The following is a 20,970-nucleotide window of genomic DNA, read 5'->3' as shown; positions in this document are numbered from 1 at the left end:
TATTATTGGTATTAAATACATAGTATATTAATCTGTTCTGAACACCTGAAGGGGTTAAGTTTGTACAGTTTGTTCCACCTGCTCTTCTTACATGACTTTATGCCATACATCTGGCAAGACTGCTAGGGAATTAAAGGTAAACCGCACACCTTTATTCTTGTAAGGTCAGGAGGAGGCTGTTAAGTTCTACAGGTTTCCATGCGTGAGTTACTTATAGGGCTAACTTTGTTTCAGTGCCTGAATGGAGCACTATAGCACCATGTAATGAGGTAAAAAAGAGCTCCCCTCAACCTGGCCACAAAAAACCAAAAACCTCAAAATCAGGAAGCAAAGATTAGCTTCAGTAATTTGCAACTTGGCTTTAAACCCCATTATATCATTTTGCTTTAAATTTTTTACCCTTCTGAAGGCTTAAGAGAATGTTAAAACATCCAGAAACCTGGCCTCCATTTAAGTTATTAAAACTGTGCCAGACACTGGGAATCCAAGATTCATCTGGTGTAAAAATCAAGGGTTAGCCAATATTTACCAACCATTTTATTCCTCTCATGTGTTCTATGCAAATAGGAAAGTTAATCTGAATCTTGATTCCAACTTAATTATTCACAGTTACGCAAAAACAAGATAACTAAATTTAAGAAAACCTAAGCCATCAAAATAACTTTTATTTGTATTTTCTACATAAACACACAGTGGCAATTCATGGCATTTGGTAATTTGTCCAAACGTGAGAGGCTTATGAAATCAACAAATGCCATTTTGAAGAAAGTATTCTGTCAAAAATAAATTACCCAACTTCAAGATAGGCCTGTTCAGCAAAATCCGGTATTATTCTCTCAGTACTTTTATAAATGGAATTTTCTTCTACTTGTATCCATTTCCCGGGGCTGAAAGTGGAAAGCAGGGGAGTGGAGGAAGAAAAGAAAACAAAAATATAATTAACAATTCAGGTAAAATAGTAAAAGTTAACGTCCCTAGAACTTTACAGGTAACGCACTGAAAAACTGGGTTTGTGTGAGACCCTGAATAGTCAGTCTTCAGTCTAATATAAAAGATGTTGGCAGTTTGTGTGTGTGTGTGTGTGATTTTAAAATGTTACTAAGTACTGCTTATACTAGATAGAAAAGGATGTTTTAGGCCAGGTGCGGTGGCTTACACCTGTAATCCCAGCACTTTGGGAGGCTGAGGCGGGCGGATCAGGAGATCAAGACCATCCTGGCTAACACGGTGAAACCGTCTCTACTAAAAATACAAAAAATTAGCCAGTGTGGTGGTGCACGCTTGTAATGCCAGCTACTCGGGAGGCTGAGGCAGGAGAATAGCTTGAACCCAGGAGGCGGAGGTTGCAGTGAGCAGAGATGGCACCCCTGCACTCCAGCCTGGGCAACAGAGCTGAGACTCCATCTCAAAAAAAAAAAAGAAGGATGGTTTTAAAACATTGAAAGTTTTCATTGTTTTCATTTATGATTTAAGATGATGATCTCCAAACGTCTAAGAAAACTATCAGTAGTTCTCAAGAAACATGTAATAGAGTCACATATAACACAGGCTTATAAGCAGATTGCTGCTGGGCCCCACCCCCTAAGTTGCTGATCCAGTAGGTCTGCAGGCCAAAGAATTTTCATTCCTAACAGGTTCGTAGGTAATGGTGCTGGTACCACTTTGAGAACCACTGATGTTTATACTTCAGATGAACCACAGTTATTGTAGCTTTTTTTTTTTCAGGGGTATATGTGCAGGATGTGCAGGTAAACATGTGCCATAGTGGTTTGCTGCGCAGATCATTTTCATCACCTAGGTATTAAGCCCAGCATCCATTAGCTATTCCTGATGCTCTCTCTCCCACCCTCTTATCCCATACTTTAAAAATTACTTAGTTTTTTTAAACAATAAGCACATACCTTATGGACCCATTCATACTCTCCATATTTAGAATCAAAGGTTCCTTTCTGAAGAGACCTTAATTTTAAGGTAAAACGTGGTCCAAGTTCCTGAATTCCCACTTTCTTTTCACTCCTGAATATGTATCTTCAAAGACAAAAAGAGTTAAATTAATCTGAATAAGCTATTGTTTAACATTATGACAGGGTTCAAAAGATAATTCATTTTATCTTGTATGATACTTGCTACAATATATTGGAAAATTAGTTCATGTTGAAAATATATTTCATGATTGAAGTCAAAGTTCAACAAGTTTACCTTCCTCACCTGTGAAATCTGAAGAATATATAATCCCGTTGATTGTGGAACGTGGCAACCTGCCTTCCAATAAATTGAGGATTATGAGGGAAGAGAGATGCAAACATACGTCCAATTGAATGACCCAGCCGTGTTGTAAAATTATTCAGAATTATTTCAGGTATGTGTTCTGTGGGGTCCTTGCCTCTTCTCTAGAAAAATAATGAAAAATAAGTATCACCATGAGCTAAGCTAATTGGCAATACCTCCCAATGCAATTTCAAATATCAAAATTTACATGACAAATTTGCAAAATTTATCGTTTTTTAGTGACAAACTATCACAGATGGCTTACCAAACCCATGAAATAAGACATATCTAAAATTAATATGCAGTGAATGCAACAAAAAAAAATCCTATTAGAAAATCAATGTGCTTCATAGTAATGAAGACTATTGCCTGCTGGCTGTAACTTCACCACAGTCTCCCAAGAAAACTGATAGATAAAAACTGCTGTAATCAGGAGAAAAAAATGCCATTATTAAAATAAATTAGAGCTATAAGATACAGCATCTACTAATCAAATACTGTGGAGAGATCAATGCCAATCAAGGAATGTATAAAACTTACCTTAATTTCTTTACGAAGACGAACACTGCTCATTTTGAAATGAGCAGTTGGGCCATTTGGCAAGTGACTCAAAATAAGTCCATCTGTTCATAAAAGTTAAGAGAAACACATTGAACTCTGTAATCTCAACCTAATTGTTTAAATAACTAGTCCTCTACATCCAAAGGTCCCTAAAATCTGTACCCAAGTGAACAGGCAGAGGTACATATTCCTCTGAAGTGACATTTTCCTACCATATCAAAAGCTCAAAATCAGTCAAAATCTTCCAAGAAAATAGACTAGGGTAGTCCTTTTTTTCTCCTTTTACAATATAATAGTTAATCATCACCCTCAATAGGGTATGTTAAGGTACCCTAAAGTAGGTGAAAAAAAGCTCTTTGACCACTACTCTTAGGAGTAAAATAGGATGGGATTCTACAATCATGTAACACTGCAAATACAGTATTTTACCTCCATGTTCTGAAGATGTATAACCCCAAAATGTCACTTTTACACATTTGTATGGTCAGAATATGCTGTCAACTTTGAGTAACATCCCATGAGACCAGACTCCTAAACTTTCCTCTATGAAATTAAGGTTATTAGTATTTTGCAAGAGATCAGCCCTTACTTAGGATTACTGTACCACAAATTATAATCAACTAACCAATTAATAGCCATTCACTGATTGTCATTTCCCATAAATTGAGAATTGAGAATTATGCCCTCACACGCTAAACTACAAATGAAATGTAAGATCACCTACCTACAACTACATTACAAATGAAATGTAGACACGCTAAACTACAAATGAAATGTAAGATCACCTACCTACAACTAGCAGGACTAGCAGCCCAAGGACTCTAGAAGTCCTGGGTGCTGCAAACTAAGGTTGCTACCTATATAATGTTCTTCAAGTTTTTGTGGCACAACCTGACCTTCACTTGAAACACCTTTACTTTTCATGAGTAATTCTTGGCTATTGCTTAATGGCATTACAAGCAGGCATATTAATGGCAATGGACAGGGCTTTCACTTTGTATTATGCTTTTCTAGTTTAGAAGAAATTTTCAAACACATCTCATCTGATTCAACAACTTAAACAGGGCAGAATCAGATGGTTTCAAGTCTATCTGCATATAATATGTATCTTTCAAAGCAGATGTTGCCATCTTTTTACAATGGCATCAACACTCATTCCTCCAGATTAGAAGCTATGGTATCTTCAACTTCTCCTCTCCCACTAAATCTTAACTGCTTTTACCTTCAGAATTTCCTCACTTAGCATCCTCTTTACCCTTACTGTCGTAGTGAGGTCCTCGAGATTTTCCACCTAGATTATTAAAGTAGTATTGTGGTTGGTCTGACCTTTTTCCTCACCATCTCAAGTGCATCTCCTAATGCAGATTGTAAAATCAAGTCTGGACTTAGGCCTTGGTTCTGTAAGTAACCAGCTATGGGACTTAGCTGTTTCATTATATCTGTACCATAGTTTCTCATGTGCTAAGTGAAAAACAAACTAGATACCTTCACAGTCTTGACAGCTGTAGCTAATTTCATACTACTCTCATCACAGACTGATCTACAGAAAGACGACATTGGTATGAGATTCATAATGTGGCCACAAATTACCTTTTCAACCTATTTATGCCCACACCAAGCTGTTTCCTAACTGGTAGGCACTCGCAGTCTTATGTACTATATTTGTTAATCCTAGCATGCATTTTTTGCTTCTGCTAATTTGAATACCTGCAACATTTTACTCATCTATTATGGTCTACTTCAAATGTCACCTTTTTATGCAGTCAGAATTAAGATCTAAATCTTCTCAGTTCTCACTGCTACCACAGCACTCATCACTTATTTGAGTTACAGTAAGGAAAACACCTTTCTTCCCAACTAATCTGCTAACACTTAGGTAGGGATGGGAATTTTTTTCTTTTTTTTGAGACAGTCTCACTCTGCAGTCCAGGCTGAAGTGCAATGGCACGACCATGGGTCACTGCAGCCTCAACCTCTCAGGCTCGAGTAATCTTCCCACTTCAACCTCCCGAGTAAATGGGACTACAGGCATGATATCATGCCCAGCTAATTTTTGTAGAGACAGGGTTTTGCCATCTTGCCCAGGCTGGTCTCAAGCGATACACCTGCCTTAGCCTCCCGAAGTGCTGGGACTGCAGGCAGATTTTTCAGCAAACATTTGAATTCTATCATTTTAAAAGATTCACCACAGGTTAAACTTCATGAAATATAGCCAAAAGTATTTATTAAGGGGTCTAGGAGATATAAAAGTCATTTCTTCCAACCCCCAAATCAAGGCTTAAATCCTTTCTAGAACATTCCCACTAAATTGTGGTGTCAAAAGCAAAGTACAAAATCCAAACTTACCAGTTTCTAAATAACTTCTTTTCCTGTGTACCTGCATTGTGCAAGAGGCTTTATTTACATTACTGCTAATCCCTAACACAAATCACGCAAAACAGGAGTCATCATGCCTATTTCAGTAATGAGGAAAAGAGCCTGAAGAGGGTCAAGTAAATTAGCCTAAGTAAATCACACCAAGGCAACTGCACATTTCAACCAGGGTGGGACTGCACCTAGCTTAAGCCCTTGGCTGACAGCTGCTCACATTTGGAAATGTACAGAGGCATTTTGTTTGTCAGGATGACTGAGGTGTTACTGGTATTTAGAATCCAAAGGCCAGGAATGCAAACCATCTTACAAGCTGCCAAGAGTGCAGCACAAATAATTACCCTACCTCAAATGCCAGTAGTTCCCCATTTAGAAATAATGAATACAGGATGTAGGTCTGTAAAGATAAAGCTTACATGCTTCTCACTATACCACGTTTACTAAAATGACTACCACATGGCACTACCAGACACTATGCTTTATAAACAATACATTTAATGTGATCTTGTGGGAACTCTAAAGATAGTTATTATTTCCTACATTTAAAAAATGAGGAAACTGAGTGGCTAAGAAACTTGACTAAAATCACAAAAGTAGCAAATAACGGAATCTGTATTTGATAAAACAGCTGCCCTGACTCAAAGCCACTAGTAGGTTTCTACAGTTTAGACAGCTGATGAAGTTCTATTTTAGAATAAGTCAAAAAAGTATATCCCTTTACTTCCACCATTCAGCACTACTCTTTCATACAGTAGCCCCTCCAATGTCTTTAGAAAGATGCCATGTTCCTAGAATCTACTTTCCCACAGGCTAAATCCTGTTTTTTCAGCTTTTCCGCCATGTGTCATCATTAGGAGTTGTGATTTTTATTCCTGAACCCATGCTAAGTCTCCAGGAATCACCACTATTTTTTTTTTTTGACAGTCTTGTCCTGTCACCCAGGCTGGAGTGCAGTGGGCACCATCTCGGCTCATGGCAACCTTTGCCTCCCGGGTTCAAGTAATTCTAGTGCCTCAGCCTCCCAAGTAGCTGGGATTACAGGCATGTGCCACCACGCCCAGCTAATTTTCGTATTTTTAGTAGAGACGCGATTTTGCCATGTTGGCCAGGCTGGTCTCAAACTCCTGACCTCAAGCAATCTGCTGGCCTAGGCCTCCCAAAGTGCTGGGACTACAGGTGTAAGCCACCACGCCCAGCCAGAAAATGTAAACTTTTTAAAGGCAATAGATGATATAGGTGAAATTTGTGTGACCATATAAAACACCCTGGATAAAATAAGGATAGAACATTTATTGAATTGATGAATGCCTGCTTCTTAGCAGGGTTACTAGTGGCCTCAAAGTGATGACAGTTGTTTTTTAACTGCCAAAAATAAAAAGAGGAAAACAGACCTTACCACTTTGTGGAGGCAGTTTAAAAAAAGAAAAAGAGGTAGCAACTACCTTAAAAACAAATTTTTTCTGGAGTAGTTAAGTATTCAAGAGATTTCAGATATTTGATACATTAATCTGGTAAACCAAATTATAATATGGCCAACAAAACACATTACGAAGCTTGTTATAGTTTATTTTAGTTTCTGGAAAGCTACTAGAACAAGTGGATAAAGTAAGTTATATTGAAAACAATAAAAATCATAAAAGTTAGATTTTTAAAAAACAGCCTTTTAAGCCACTAATTTAAAAACAACAGTGTTCACTGATATTAGAAATAAAATGTTATTCTGGCACCACAGAAAGTTTTGTCCCTGTTTTTTTTTTTGTAAATTCTTTATAATTTTATTTTAATGAAATTAAAAATTATAAAGATGACTCATTCAATTGGTCATCTTTAAAGCTACTGAACTCACAGCCATCATTCAATAAGTAAATACAACAATAGCAACAATAACAACAAACCTACATATCCTTTATGAAGTCTCTTATCTCAATAGAAAGAAATACCTTGGGTTCAGGTGACACATTCATCTCAGATCTGAGACTCACAGAAAAGTTTAGACTGGAACACATAACATGGGCCCAAGTCTCTACCTCAAAAACTGAATCCTGCGACACCACCTCTGGCAACGTAAAATCGAGCCATAACAAACCATATGCAGATCCCCAACTAGGTCAGCCCTTTCCTCCTTCTCTTTCCAAATGGTTGTCCCTCTGCACTGAGCGCTTTTCTCTGCCTCATTCCCCTGCTTCACCCTCGTCCATCTAGATTCAGCTTCAGCATCTCTTTCTACAGGAAGTCCTTCCTCCCAGGGCAGACTTTGTACCAATCACAGGGTCCCCACTCTCTCCTGCATTTCTCTGTTTAATTGTACCATCCACACTATATTTTGTCAGTTTACATATCCATTTACTCCACCTATGAATTTCCTGAAGGTTGTCTCTTGTTTTATCTCTGCATCTTTTACTAAGGGTTAAAATGATCTCTTGGCTATAGCATGTGCCTGATAAATGTTTGGTGAATACAAAGGAAAAATCAGTTTATAGATTCTTGGAAAGAGATATAATTTTCTGATAAAAAAATTATTTTCTGAAAGTTATAGGCAATATTTCCTTATTCTTTTAAATATATTTTTAAGGGGGTTGAGGGAGAGGACAGGAAAACCTCCTTAAAAAAAAAAGGATACTTGGGGTTTTGCGATCTTCATTAATAACAATCAGGTCTGTGAACTCTCTTGCGATGCACTGAGGAATAATTTTTTTCAGAGCCAGTCCTCTTCTGTAATAAACATGTGAGTTTGGTATAACTGTGGAGAGCTGTTCACAGAGTCGTACTGTTCTCTGCAAAACAAAATAACAAAAATTTTGAATAGTTTTTGAAAAAGAATAAAAATCTTATGTGATACATAAGGAAAGAAATAACAATTATTATGATTAATAGAAAGCAACACTGAGGAAAGCATGAAACTGGAACAGTGTCGCCTCTTTTATCAAAGGCTGATCATCCTAAAGCAGTGGTTCTCAATTAGGGGCAATTCTGCTCCATCAGGGGACACATTTGGCAATATCTGGAGACATTTTTAATGGTTATGACTGGTGGTAGTGGTAGTGGTGTGTGGTTGCTACCGGCACCTAATGCATAGAGGCCAGGGAAGCTGGTAAACATCCTATAATGAACAGGATGGCTCACGATAACAAAGAATTCTCCAGCTAAAATGTTAACAACGCTGAGGTTGAGAAATCCTATCCTGAAGAATCATATTTAGTAAACCTACATCATATCACCACTGCTACGTTTTATTTACTTATTCACAGGCATTCTTTAAGGCAGTTAACTAAAGGTTTAACTCTTCTGAACAGAGTACTTTAAATAGAACTAATAAGAAAATTAAGAATTCAAGAACTAAATTAATCAATGTGTTTACCCCATGAGGTCTATCTGATGTTGTGATGAGAATCTTGGGAGAAGTCTGTTTGTTGAAGTAAGAAGCAAATTCATCTGTAGATTCATCATAAGCAACCTGAGAACAGAGAAGAAGGATAATTTTACATCAAACAAATATTCTACTGGGCCAGAATTCTAAAAGTAGCTTCAGCAGGACTGCTGAACACTGAGTACCTAGCTGATAGGGGATTTAAAGACAGACCAGGAAGGACTGACATTAATGGACACAGGAAGAGGATGGAGTGGATTTCTCCTGTGTAAAATACAAGTACAAAACTGAATAAAACTGTCAGAAATCACTTCAGGGCAGAAACTGAGATATGTTTACTCTTGAACTGCTTTCATTTCCGTCATCAACTTGGTTGGTGAAAATAATAACCACAGGAAAAAAAAAAAAAACCAAGCAAAAACACTAATGAAATTAAGAGAAGACAAATCTTCCATTAAGAGACACTCAGGTTTAAACAATAATGAAAGTAGTACCTTTTAAAATTTGTGGAATATACCCAAGTGGTCTTGGTATAAGACTCTGAAAGAGTCTTATGGCTATACCTGCTCACATTAGAAAATATACATATTGAGCAAATCAATAAATACAGAATCAACTCAAAGGAAGCAGAAAAAAGTAATAAAGATAAAAGGAGATATAAAATAATCAAAAAACAAAGATTCAATTGGATCAAGAAGAAAGTACTTAGAAAAGACTAAGAGAATAGATATCTTGGTAAAAACTGATTTAAAAAAGAAAAAGCCAAAATAAAATAATATGAGGAATGAAAAGTGGACATTACTGTAGTCTCACTCATGAACACAGATAAAATTAATTCTAAGCAAAGAATAAACCCAATTTGGTTATGATGTTTAATGCAATAAAAAAGAAAAGCCATATAATCACCTCAATATTTGCAAAGAAAACATCTAATAACATTCTACATTCATTCATGATAAACAAGACAAAAAATAGCCTAAGAATAAAATTTACTTAACCCTTAACTCTTAATAATCTATCTTTAGTGACACAAATATTAATGATGATGCATTGGAAATATTCTTTTGAAAATCAGGAATGTGGCAAAGATGGCACTATTGATTTTTCTATTTATTTGACATTAAGCTAGAAGTTCTAGAAGGCACAAAAGTGGGAGAAAAACAGGTCAAAATAAGAAAACTGTCATTTGCAGAAATGATTATCTAAAACAGAAAAATGAAAACAATATCCCAACAAATTAGAAATGAATTTAGGTAGGCTACTGGTTAGAAGATCACTACTCAAAAATCCACTGCATTTTTATAAATTGGCAACCAAAACAATTTTCAAAGACATGCAGTTTACACCAACAAAAACCGTAAGATACCCAGGAATAGCTCTAGGAAGATTTATGGGTCAACTTGCATGAAGAGAACTATGAAATTCATGAAATACGTTTCACTATTTAAAGAAGACCTAAGAAATATATATTATATATATACATATGTATCCCCAATTTGGAGGATATATATATCCCCAAATTGATCTGATTTTTGTACCATTTATAATTTATATGGAGGAGCAAAGGCCTAGGAAAAGCCAAAACATATCTGAAGAGAGGGTATTTATGGGCAGGAGTGAAAGAAGCATCTTGCACTTACAGATATTAAGACTTATTATGAAGCTAATTAAGAAAGTAATGATGCAGTGACAAACTGGCCAAGCAAATAGCCCAGAAAAAGACCAAGCATATATAGATATTTGATATGTAACTTGGCATTACAATTCATTGTGCGGAAAGGCTGCACTACTCCAAAAATGGTACTGGATAAACTATATATATATATATATATGCACAAAAGGACAGGCTGGGGTGAAAGACAGGAAGGAAAGTAACTGGTTTCCATTCCCACACCAAACAGAAAACAATTCCTAACAATTAAGTAAATAAACATGAGAGACAACTCTTTAATTGTTTTAGAAAGAAAGAAAAAGTAACTTAGGATTACAGGAAAGAGAACAGTTTCTTAAATATGACATAAAAAGCTTTAAATGCTAAAAATTTCAAAAATTCAACTATATCAAGAACTTCTGGTCCTTGTCCTCAAAAGACACCATAGAAAATAGAAAGAGAATCCATGAATTGGAAGATGCCTTTAATATGTGTAAAGGATTGGTATCCAAATTATATAGAGAAGTTCCACAAATGATCAAAATACACTACATGATAGAAAACTGGGCAAAAGACGTGTTTTATCTCTAAAGAAAACAACTTATATTAAACGACGCTCAACATTAGAAAACAAGGAAATACAAATTCAAACCTCAATGAGACAGCCTTTTATCATTAGTCTGAACATACCAGGAGTTGGTTAGAATGTGGATGAGCAGGAACACTACTACTCTTGTACCACAAAAGTATAAAATGGTACAACCACTGCTTTGAAAAATATTTTGGTATAATCATGTAAAGTTAAACATTTACACATTCTCATGACTCAAAATTATCCTACTGTAGGTAAATATTCTAGGGAAACCTTTATGTATACATACCCTCTATATGCTTGTTATCCCCAAATTTATTTCCAGTCAAGACCTCTTCCCTGAATTCCAAGCTCGTATCCCAACTACCTGCTTGACATCTCTTCTAAAAACTCTTAAGAGTCCTGAACTCTTGATTTCCCCTTAAATCTCCTTCACTCAGTCTTCCACATCTAGTCAATGACCATTTCATCCTTCTAATTTGCTCAGTCTAAAACCTTAATACCATCTTTGAATCCTCGATTTCTCTGAAATTCCACATCCAATTTGTCAGGAAATTGAAGCAGCTCTGATTTCAAAATATACCCAGGGGAAAAAATACTTAGAATCAGATCAATTCTCACCCCTTTCATCGTAACTACCCTGGCCAAGGTCATGATGAAAGCCCATCATTTCTTTCCTGGATTTGTTTAGTAGCTTCCTAATTATTCTACTTACCTCCCCAGTTATATTCTCAGTAAAGCAGCTAACTACTTTTAAAAATTAAGTCTGATCACATCATTCTTCTATTCAACCCATCCAATGGCTCCTCATTTCACTAAGTATAAAACCAAAGTCCTCATACTGGCCAACAAAGTCACTGATCTGGTCTTTCCTCTTTATCATACTTTCCTAGGACCTCTTCTACAATCCTCTCCCTTTGTTTGCTTAATTTCAGCCACAATGGCCTTCTTGTTATTCTTAAAAAGCATATTTGATACACTCCTGCCTTGGAGCTTCTGCACTGGGTGTTCTCTCTGGGGTTCCTTTTGCCCAAGGATGGCTAAATTTCCTCACATCCTTCAAGTCTTTGCTAAAAGGTCAATTTCTCAATAAAGCCCACCCTGACTATCCTGTATAAAAAATCACTACACAGTAGAAAAATGGGCAAGAGACACAATCAATTGATCAAAGGGGAAAAAATATGAAAAGATGTTCAACCTCATTCAAAATGAGAACTGCAAATTAAAACTATAGTGATATACAATTTCTCACTTATCAAACTGGAAAAAATGATCTACAATGAGTGTAAATTGAGGAGTAACATTCAAGTATCTCCTCCCCAAATACTTATTAATTATCATACAAAGGGAAAAACATTAAATTCAGAGTGAAGAAACCTGGCAGGCACCACTTTAACCAAGTGATCAAGGTAAACATAACCAGTAGGGAGAAAATCATCAAGTGACTCTTGATAAGCAGTACTGAAAAAGGACTTAACATAACGTTCATGGCAGAGGTCGAGCCTCCCTAATTAAAAAACCCAAAACCTGAAATATTCCAAAATTCAAAACTTTTTGATAAAGCACCAACATGGCACCACAAGTGGGGAATTCCACACCTGACCTCATGTGATGGGGTCACAGTCAAAAGTTTGTTTCATGCACAGAATCATTAAAAATATTGTATAAAAGTTACCTTTAGGCCGGACGGGGTGGCTCATGCCTGTAATCCTAACACTTTGGGAGGCCAAGGTGGGAGGATCGCCTGAGCTCAGGAGTTCAAGACCAGCCTGGGCAACATGGTGAAACCCTATCTCTACTAAAATACAAAAAATTAGCTGGGCATGGTGGCGTGAGCCTGTAGTCCCAGCTTTTCTGGAGGCAGAATTGCTTGAACTAGGGAGGCAGAGGTTGCAGTGGGCAGAGACTGCACCACTGCACTCCAGCCTGGGCAACAGAGCAAGACTCCATCACCAAAAATAAAAAAAGTTACCTTTAGGCTATGTGCATAAGATGTATACAAAACATAAATAAATGCTCTGTTCAGACTTGGGTCCAATCATCAAGATACCTCATTATCTATCACAAATATTCCAAAATCTGAAATCCAAAAAGACTTCTGGTCCAGCCGGGTGTGGTGGCTCATGCCTGTAATCCCAGCACTTTGGGAGGCTGAGGCGGGTGGATCACAAGGTTAGGAGTTTGAGACCAGCCTGGCCAATATGGTGAAACCCTGTCTCTACTAAAAATAAAAAAATTAGCTGGGTGCCTGTAATCCTTGCTATTTGGGAGGCTGAGGCAGGAGAATTGCTTGAACCTGGGAGACAGAGGTTGCAGTGAGCTGAGATCGTGCCACTGCACTTCAGCCTGGGTAACAGAGGAAATCTCCATCTCAGAGAAAAAAAAATAAAAAAACACTTCTGGTCCCAAGCATTTCAGGCAAGGGACACTCAACCTGTATTTCTGTCAAAAGTACATAAACTGAATATAATCAGAGGAAACCCCAGGCGAACTCACATTAAGGTACATTCTACAGAATATCTGGTCTGTACTATTCAAAAAATCTCAATGTCACAAAAAAGCAAACGACTGAGAAACTGTTCTAAATTTAAGGAAATTAAAGGTAATTACAATGGAACGTATGACCTGGGACTTTTCTTTTGCTAGAAAGGACATTATTGGAACAGCTAGTGACATCTGAGTAAGATCTATAGAACAGATAATAATGTATACCAGTGTTAACTGTCTGATTTTGCTAAGTGTGCTAATAAACAAAATGAGATACACAGGAATAAAGGGGCACCATGTCTGCCACTTACTCTCATTTAAGAGGGAATATTTAGGAAGTCTGGGTGAAGGGTATGTACAAATTCCTACTTTTCTATGAAGTCTGAAATGTCAAAATAAATTAAAATGCATACACACACAAACACCTTACTTACATAAAATTGCAAACCCTCTCTACTTCAGTAGTCCTGAATCTTCTTTATCCTGTTTTCCTTTAGTAACCTATCACTGGCTAACATATGTCTAACTTATTTATTTCATTATGTTGACTGTTTGTCTCCCTTCCTAGAATGTAAGCTCTGGGTGGGTAGAAGTTGTGTGTGTGTGTGAGTATTCTGTGTACTGATGGATCTCAAATCCCTAAAACGGATCCCAATACAGTGCAGGTGAATCCATAAACATTTGCTGAAAGAAGGACAGAAATCGGTGAATGACTATACCAGGAGATATGTGAAAGAATGTTGATAGCAGCACTATTGCAAAGCAAACAGACATTCCAAACCAAGTTTCCTTTACGAAACTTTTAAAAATATAGTTTTAAAATCTTGCTTCTTTTACTGCACTGTTGCAAACTATCTAAGGAGAATGTGCAAAGTTAAAGATTATCTTGAAACTAAGATTTATGAGAATACAAAAAATAGCATCAAATGTTATTCTTAGGTATCAAAATGTCTAATAAATACTGCAAAAGTCTATAGTACGAGGAATTCTTTTAAAACTACCACGCCAGGCGCGGTGGCTCACGCCTGTAATCCCAGCACTTTTGGAGGTCAAGATGGGCAGATCACCTGTGGTCAGGAGTTCGAGACCAGCCTGGCCAACATGGTGAAACCCCATCTGTACTAAAAATACAAAAATTAGCCAGGCGTGGTGGCAGGTGCCTGTAATCCCATCTACTCAGGAGGTTAAGGCAGAGGGTGCAGTGAGCCGAGATCACACCACTGCACTCCAGCGTGGGTGACAGAGCAAGACTCTGTCTCAACAAAATAAAAAACAAAAACAAAAAAACCCATCCAAAATACTAGTCAGGGATTATATGACAAATGTAAAAGTTTACCTAGACATAAAATAGATTACTAGAAAGTAAATATTTACTTAATTTGTCTATAGCATTATTGGGAAATCAATTATGAAATAATCTACACCAAATAAGAAGATAATATGCCAGCATTTTAGCTGAACCAGTCCATTACACAACTTCGCCAGCCAGCACTTTAAATATCAACATAAAAATATACAATTTATCAATTATGTGTGATCATTCACACTAATTTAAGACTTCTAACATTACCTCTTCATCATTAGGGTCTACCGTGGTTTCATCATACACTCGCTGGTTGTCAATGGTCTTGGGTATAGGCTTTGGTGGAGCCTAAGTAAAAGAGAAAGGATTACATTTTAGAAGGATTTTACATTAATTATATTACGGTTGGGGAAAAACAACAGAAAGCTACAAATAATCCCAAACTCAATCTGTTCCTCAGATCAATTCACTTCTATTGCTACATCAATCCTAATAACAATATTGAATAAGAGGCTTTTTTTTTTTTTTTTAACAATCTGGGCAGAGACACACACATACTAGAAGAATGGCCAACACTGAATGAAACGGCTTAAAACTGTGCAGAAATAACAAGGAGAAGAAATAGGGATCGAGATAATTATCTATTAGGGGAAAACATATCAAACAGGAGAAAAATAAAAGAAAAAAATAGGCCCGGCATGGTGGCTCACGCCTGTAATCCCAGCACTTCTGGGAGGCCGAGGCGGGCGGATCACGAGGTCAGGAGATCGAGACCATCCTGGCTAACACGGTGAAACCCCGTCTCTACTAAAAAATACAAAAAATTAGCTGGGCGTAGGGGTGGGCCCCTGTAGTCCCAGGCTGAGGCAGGAGAATGGTGTGAACCCGGGAGGTGGAGCTTGCAGTGAGCTGAGATCATGCCACTGCACTCCAGCACTCCAGCCTGGGCGACAGCACAAGACTCCACCTCAAACAAAAAAAAAAAAGGAGAAAAATAACAAATGACATCTGTACATGACTGTTCCAATACTTTCGGGAAGCTACTCAGAAAAATTTAATAAAAGTCTAGTTGTTATCCGTTGACCTAGTAATTTTACTTTGGGGTATTTATGTTCAGGAATGTAAATGGGGGAAAAGTTTATACAAAGAAATATGTAGTATCCCTATTTATAATGAAAATAAACAGCAAACAGGGCAAATGTTCAACATCAAGGTAATGACTAAACATACTATAGTACATCAACATTATGGAATACTGTTAGGATCAGCAATCATACATACTTAGCTTAGACCAAGAAATGGTGTAAATGAACTGTTAAAAAGTAGAGCACAGAATTGTAGGAGTACATTAAAACTAATTCAAAATATACATACACTAGCAGAGCTATGAAGAAAACATAAACTGAAACTATTTAGCATTTATTACTCTATGAAACAAATATTACATTTTAATAATTTTTTTAAAGGAAGCAGTTTTAAGAAGTCATCTTTTATCTCAAAAAGCAAGAATGGTGGTATTTTCAAATGGTGATCATAACATTAATTTGCTGTAATAGACTGATTACTAAAGAGTTAAAAAGAGACTAACATGCTTGACATACTAGGATACTGCAGGTCAAAACAGTCTACTATTGACAATTTTCTATGGTTTAACTTAATACTATTCAAAGAATGCATGAAATAGTAGAGTGTTTAATTTGTATACAGTCTTTACATTTTTTTCCCTTCCTCAAACACCCTTATTTGGTAACTTACTTGATATCTTAAGAAATGGGAGGGGAGACATGAATGTTTTCAAAATTTTGCAAAAATAAATCATAACCTAGGAGTAACTATAAATACACTGAAAATAAAAATAACTTAGCTATGCAATAATGTATGAGTATTTAGTAGTCTAAAAATTTTTTCAATAAAGATTTCACTTCTTATGAGTACCACAAATATAGCCAAATTCTTTCTTGATGCATTGTCCATTCTTTTCTTTGCCATAATCCTCACCCTCCTCCCACTCCCCATTCTCACTTTTCACAGGTTCATATCCTCTGTACCAGCTCTAAAGCTTAACACATCCTTATCACCCTACTCCAGAACAGGCTCTGTCCTGCCTTTCCCCAGCCTTGCCTAACCAAAAACCTTTGCTTCACATCACAAAAGCCAAGCTCCAGGCCTAACGTGAGGAGCTTCCCCAGGTTGTGTTGACCTCTCAAACACAAAGTTACATGCAAAACACCACCACTGTGTTACTGTATAGGTACACAAACATACATAGTAAAGGTAAAAGAAATGCATGGAAAAAATAATCAAAAATTTCACGAGTGGTTATCTATGGAGGGAAAAGCAATTATGAAGAAGCAGACAAGGGGCTTCCAACATTCTTTGCTAATGCATTATTTCTTAAGCTGGGTAAATGATACAAAGAGGTTTACTATATTACTTTTGTATTTCTTCACACATATGAAATATGTAATAATAAATTTTAAAAGAAAGTAATTCAACTTAAATATCAGGAAGGATCCCCTAATATAAGACAGAAAACAAACAGCTAAGAATTTTATTTACCTTATCGCCAAGAGCCTCTCTTTCTTTTTTAAGTTTTTTCTTAGCTGCCAACTTTTCCTAAAGGGTGAAAAGAAAGAGAATATTGAGAAACAACCAGTTATATCACAAACATATACTCAAACTACAGATTACTAATGCTATGGATACTCGAACTGGGCGATCTTTGTAATCTATTGAAATAAGCATCTGGACATGGATTTTTCTACCTAAATTACTGTAAGCCAAATGAGCTGGTCAATTAATAAGATTTCTTTAACAAAGACCTTGATTCTTTTAAAAAAATCTAAACTGGCAAGTTTGAACATTTAAAATTTGACTAGCTTAATCTTTTTCCATAAAGTCTCAAATTAATTAAAGTACAATATGTGGTCTCCGCTGTGTTTTGCCTAACTGGTTGCATCCTAAAGACGACCACGGTTATGCTGCTTGCTTCTCTTGAAAAGCACTAAAAATAGGAATGGGAGATGAATTTTCAGGTTGTTTTTCATAAAACCATCACCAATTATTTACATATTTTATCATCAAAATATACTTTTAAAATTTAGTGAGAGCTTGCAAAGTGGATTAAGATTATCTGTATTTGTACTGTCAATCTATATATTCTCCTGGAGATTTCTAGATAGAAGGGTTGACAAAATAAAAAATATTATTTTTTTTCCAGCACCTACTGATCCTCAATCCACCAGGTTTCAGATTAGAAATCATAGCTCCAGTAAATCTTCTAGGACATCCCTCCCCAATACGTGCATACCAGAATGAGTTAAATGCCCCTTGTATGTACTCAAACAGCACCTTGACACTGAACATGAGTAAGAACCAGTCCCGGGCCTCAGAAGGGCCGGTAAGAGGAGGCAGACACGTAATAAGAATATTGTGTGAACTTCCATGATGTGCAAGAATAAGCAAACGTTTTCTTCCAATTGCAATTTAACCAGAAACGGGCACTGCGACCTTGGCAAACCGTTGAAACCCCTTTACGTTTCAGTTTGTTTACCTACCAGAAACGTATAAAGATAAGGCTTAAAGAACAAATACAATTACCAGAAACTTTACAGTACTAATTTCGGTAAAGAGCTGCTGCAGGAATCAGAGAAGCAATATTTTGGATTTATTACGTATTGCCTCCATTTCAGATTCTGCAAATTAACCAACGCTGCCTAGACGGGCCAAAGGGCTGAGACTTTTGCGTTCTGGGCCAGGAGGGCGTAGTTTTCACTACTAAGCCAAGAGGCCTTCCAGCTTTCCTTGTGAATCCAGCATCCTAGGAAACAGCCTATCAAGAAAATCTTCCACCCTGATGCTCAGGCAAAAGGCTGAACCGAGAGTCTCCAAACCACGGCGAGGAAACCAGAACACGTGGGCCGCGGCACCACCCTTCCTACCAAGCCACAGAGTACACTTTGAGACCAGCAGACATACACATCTGTGCGCCCCGCGACCGCCCTAAGCGTCAGGAACATCGCGCAAGCGCCCGGCAGCTCCCGCCCCTCGCGTACCTTCCGCTGCTGTTGTTTCCACCGCGTGAACATTAAGTGTCGCCGCTGTTTGTTTTTAATCTCCGAAATGCTAAAGCCTGGCGGAAAAGCAGCCGCTTTCGGGGGTTGGACCCCGCTTTCCGTCGCCCCATCCCCAGCGCCTGCAGCCTCCTGAATTTCTTCGACAGCGGCTTTCCGTTTCAGACTTTTCTTCCAGCTGCTGCTGCTCTTTTCCCCGGCTTTCGCCATGGTGTCGGCTCCTTTGCTTCCGTACGGAAACGGAAACAGCGTTCTCCTGTGAACCCGTTCCTTAACCTTTTACTTCCGGGGTCGCAAAGTATTTAAAACTGTAGACGGCTTTTGTGAGTTTTAGTCGTTTAAGAAAATAGTAAAGCTGAGGCTTGAGAAAACTTTAGGCAGTTTGCCCAGCTGTATAAAGAGTGAGATGATGAGTTTGGGCACTCCTTGCACATCAATGTGCCCAGCCCTCAAAATAATGGAACGATAACAACAAAAACCATGCCTGGATTAGTTTACGTTTTACGTGAGGGAAACCTAAAATGAGCACACAAATAAATTATGGTGAGCTACAGAGTAAGACGTGGTATGGAAAAAAAAAAAATAACAGGATAAAAGAAGACGAAGAGACATTCATCTTTTTGCGATGGAGCCTTGCTTTGACGCCCAGGCTGGAGTGCAGTGGCCGCGATCTCTGATCACTGCCAACTCCTCCTGAGTAGCTGGGACTACAGACGTGTGCCACCACGCCCAGCAAATTTTTGTGTTTTTGCAGAGATGAAGTTTCACCATGTTGGCCAGGCTGGTCTTGTACGCTTGATTTCAGGTGATTGGTCCGCCCTGGACTTCCAAAGTACGTTGCAATTTTAAATAGGATTCTCAGAGTAGGCTTTGTTGAAAACGTTATATTGAGCCAAAATTTGAAGGAAGTAATGGGATAAACTAGTTATCTCAGGGAAGATCTGTTAATCTGAGAAAAGCTGGTTATCAAGGAGAAAAGCTGTCCTGGCAAAGCAAACAGCCAGCTCCAGTGCTCCTAGTCAGTAGCAAGCCAGGAAAGGCAAGAAGGGTTGAGATTGGACAGGTGGTGTAGTTTTCTAAGGACTTTGGCTTTTATTTTATATGAGATGCAGATCTCTTATAGGATTTTGAAGTAAAGAATGGTATGATCTTAACATCTTAAAAGAATCAGGCTGTTGCAGTGGCCCATGCCTGTAATTTTAGCACTTTGGGAGGCCAAGGCAGGAGGATTGCTTGAGCCCAGGAGTTCAAGACCAGCTTGGGCAACACTGTGAGACCCCAAATATATATATATTTGGGCATGGTGTACATCTGTGGTCCCGGCTACTCAGGAAGCTGAGGCAGTAGGAGCCATTGAACCTGGAAGGCTAGGTTGCAACGAGCCATGTTGGTGCCACTGCACTCCAACCTGGGTGAGAGGGCGACAGCCTCTCAAAAAAAATAAATAAAATTAAAGTAAAAGCGTCATTCAGAATCTTCTTTTGAGAAGAGCCTATGCAGGGGTGGGGTGTGTGGAAGAAGGGAAGGAATGATAGAGGCCCGAACCAGGGTAAGTCTTGTGTAGGTGGTTGAGAAGTTATTTTGCTGTATGGTAAACTTACTGATGGAACTGAATGGAGGACATGAAAGAGTCAAAGGTGACTCCAAGACTTTTGACTTGAGTGATTCAAAGGGTGGAGTTACCATCAGGTGAAATGAGGGAAAGTTCAGGTGGAACAAATCTGAGAGGTAAGATCAAGATTTCAGTTCTCAGTGTTAAGTTTGAGATACTTTTTAGTGATCTGATTGGTGTTGTCAACTAGTTAGTTGGAATTTATGATTCTGCAGCAGGAGAGAGAGGTGTGGGTTGAAGATCAAAATTTGGGAGTCACTGGCACATAGATAGTATTTCAAACCATTAGAATGAGTGTAGATAGAAAACTGAAAAAAGAAGATCAAGGACTGAACCCTGGAGGAGTCCTGCATGAAGAGATGGAAAGAAAAGGAGGACCCAGCAAAGGAGAAGGAGAAGAGAAAATCAAAAGAGTAGAATGTCATGGAAGGCAAGTGAAGAAAGTGTTTTCCTAGTGGTTAAATTTGCTGTATTCTTCATTTCAATTTTATGAAATGCTTTCCAAATAGCAACAAAAAAATCCCTTTCAATTTACTCCTAAGAGTCAGTTTTCCAGAATCTGCCTTAATTTCAAATTTTATGTACCAGTATCTATATTTAGTGTTTTGAGAATCCAATAGGTTTTTGTCCGTATTTCATTTTTCACCCATTCAGATTCTATTTAACAATAGCAGGTTATTAAAAGC

At 37.7% G+C, this 20,970-nt stretch overlaps 1 protein-coding gene across 1 annotated transcript; it reads right to left on the bottom strand.

The window, feature by feature from the left end:
* Positions 1-633: 633 nt before the first annotated feature.
* On the bottom strand, positions 634-18,907 carry RPF1 (ribosome production factor 1 homolog). Its single transcript, XM_021943413.2, has 9 exons — positions 18,655-18,907; positions 17,159-17,215; positions 14,867-14,947; positions 8,558-8,653; positions 7,820-7,973; positions 2,809-2,891; positions 2,209-2,390; positions 1,902-2,028; positions 634-887 (listed from the first exon to the last, which is right to left on the bottom strand). The coding sequence occupies exons 1-9, from the start codon at positions 18,880-18,882 to the stop codon at positions 846-848; spliced, it is 1,050 nt and encodes a 349-aa protein (XP_021799105.2). The 5' UTR covers positions 18,883-18,907; the 3' UTR covers positions 634-845.
* Positions 18,908-20,970: the final 2,063 nt, after the last annotated feature.

Source organism: Papio anubis, chromosome 1, assembly GCF_008728515.1.
Source record: "Papio anubis isolate 15944 chromosome 1, Panubis1.0, whole genome shotgun sequence".
In the NCBI taxonomy this organism is placed as follows: domain Eukaryota; kingdom Metazoa; phylum Chordata; class Mammalia; order Primates; family Cercopithecidae; genus Papio; species Papio anubis.
Note: the sequence above shows the minus strand (reverse complement) of the source record. Positions and strands in the feature narration are given on the sequence as shown.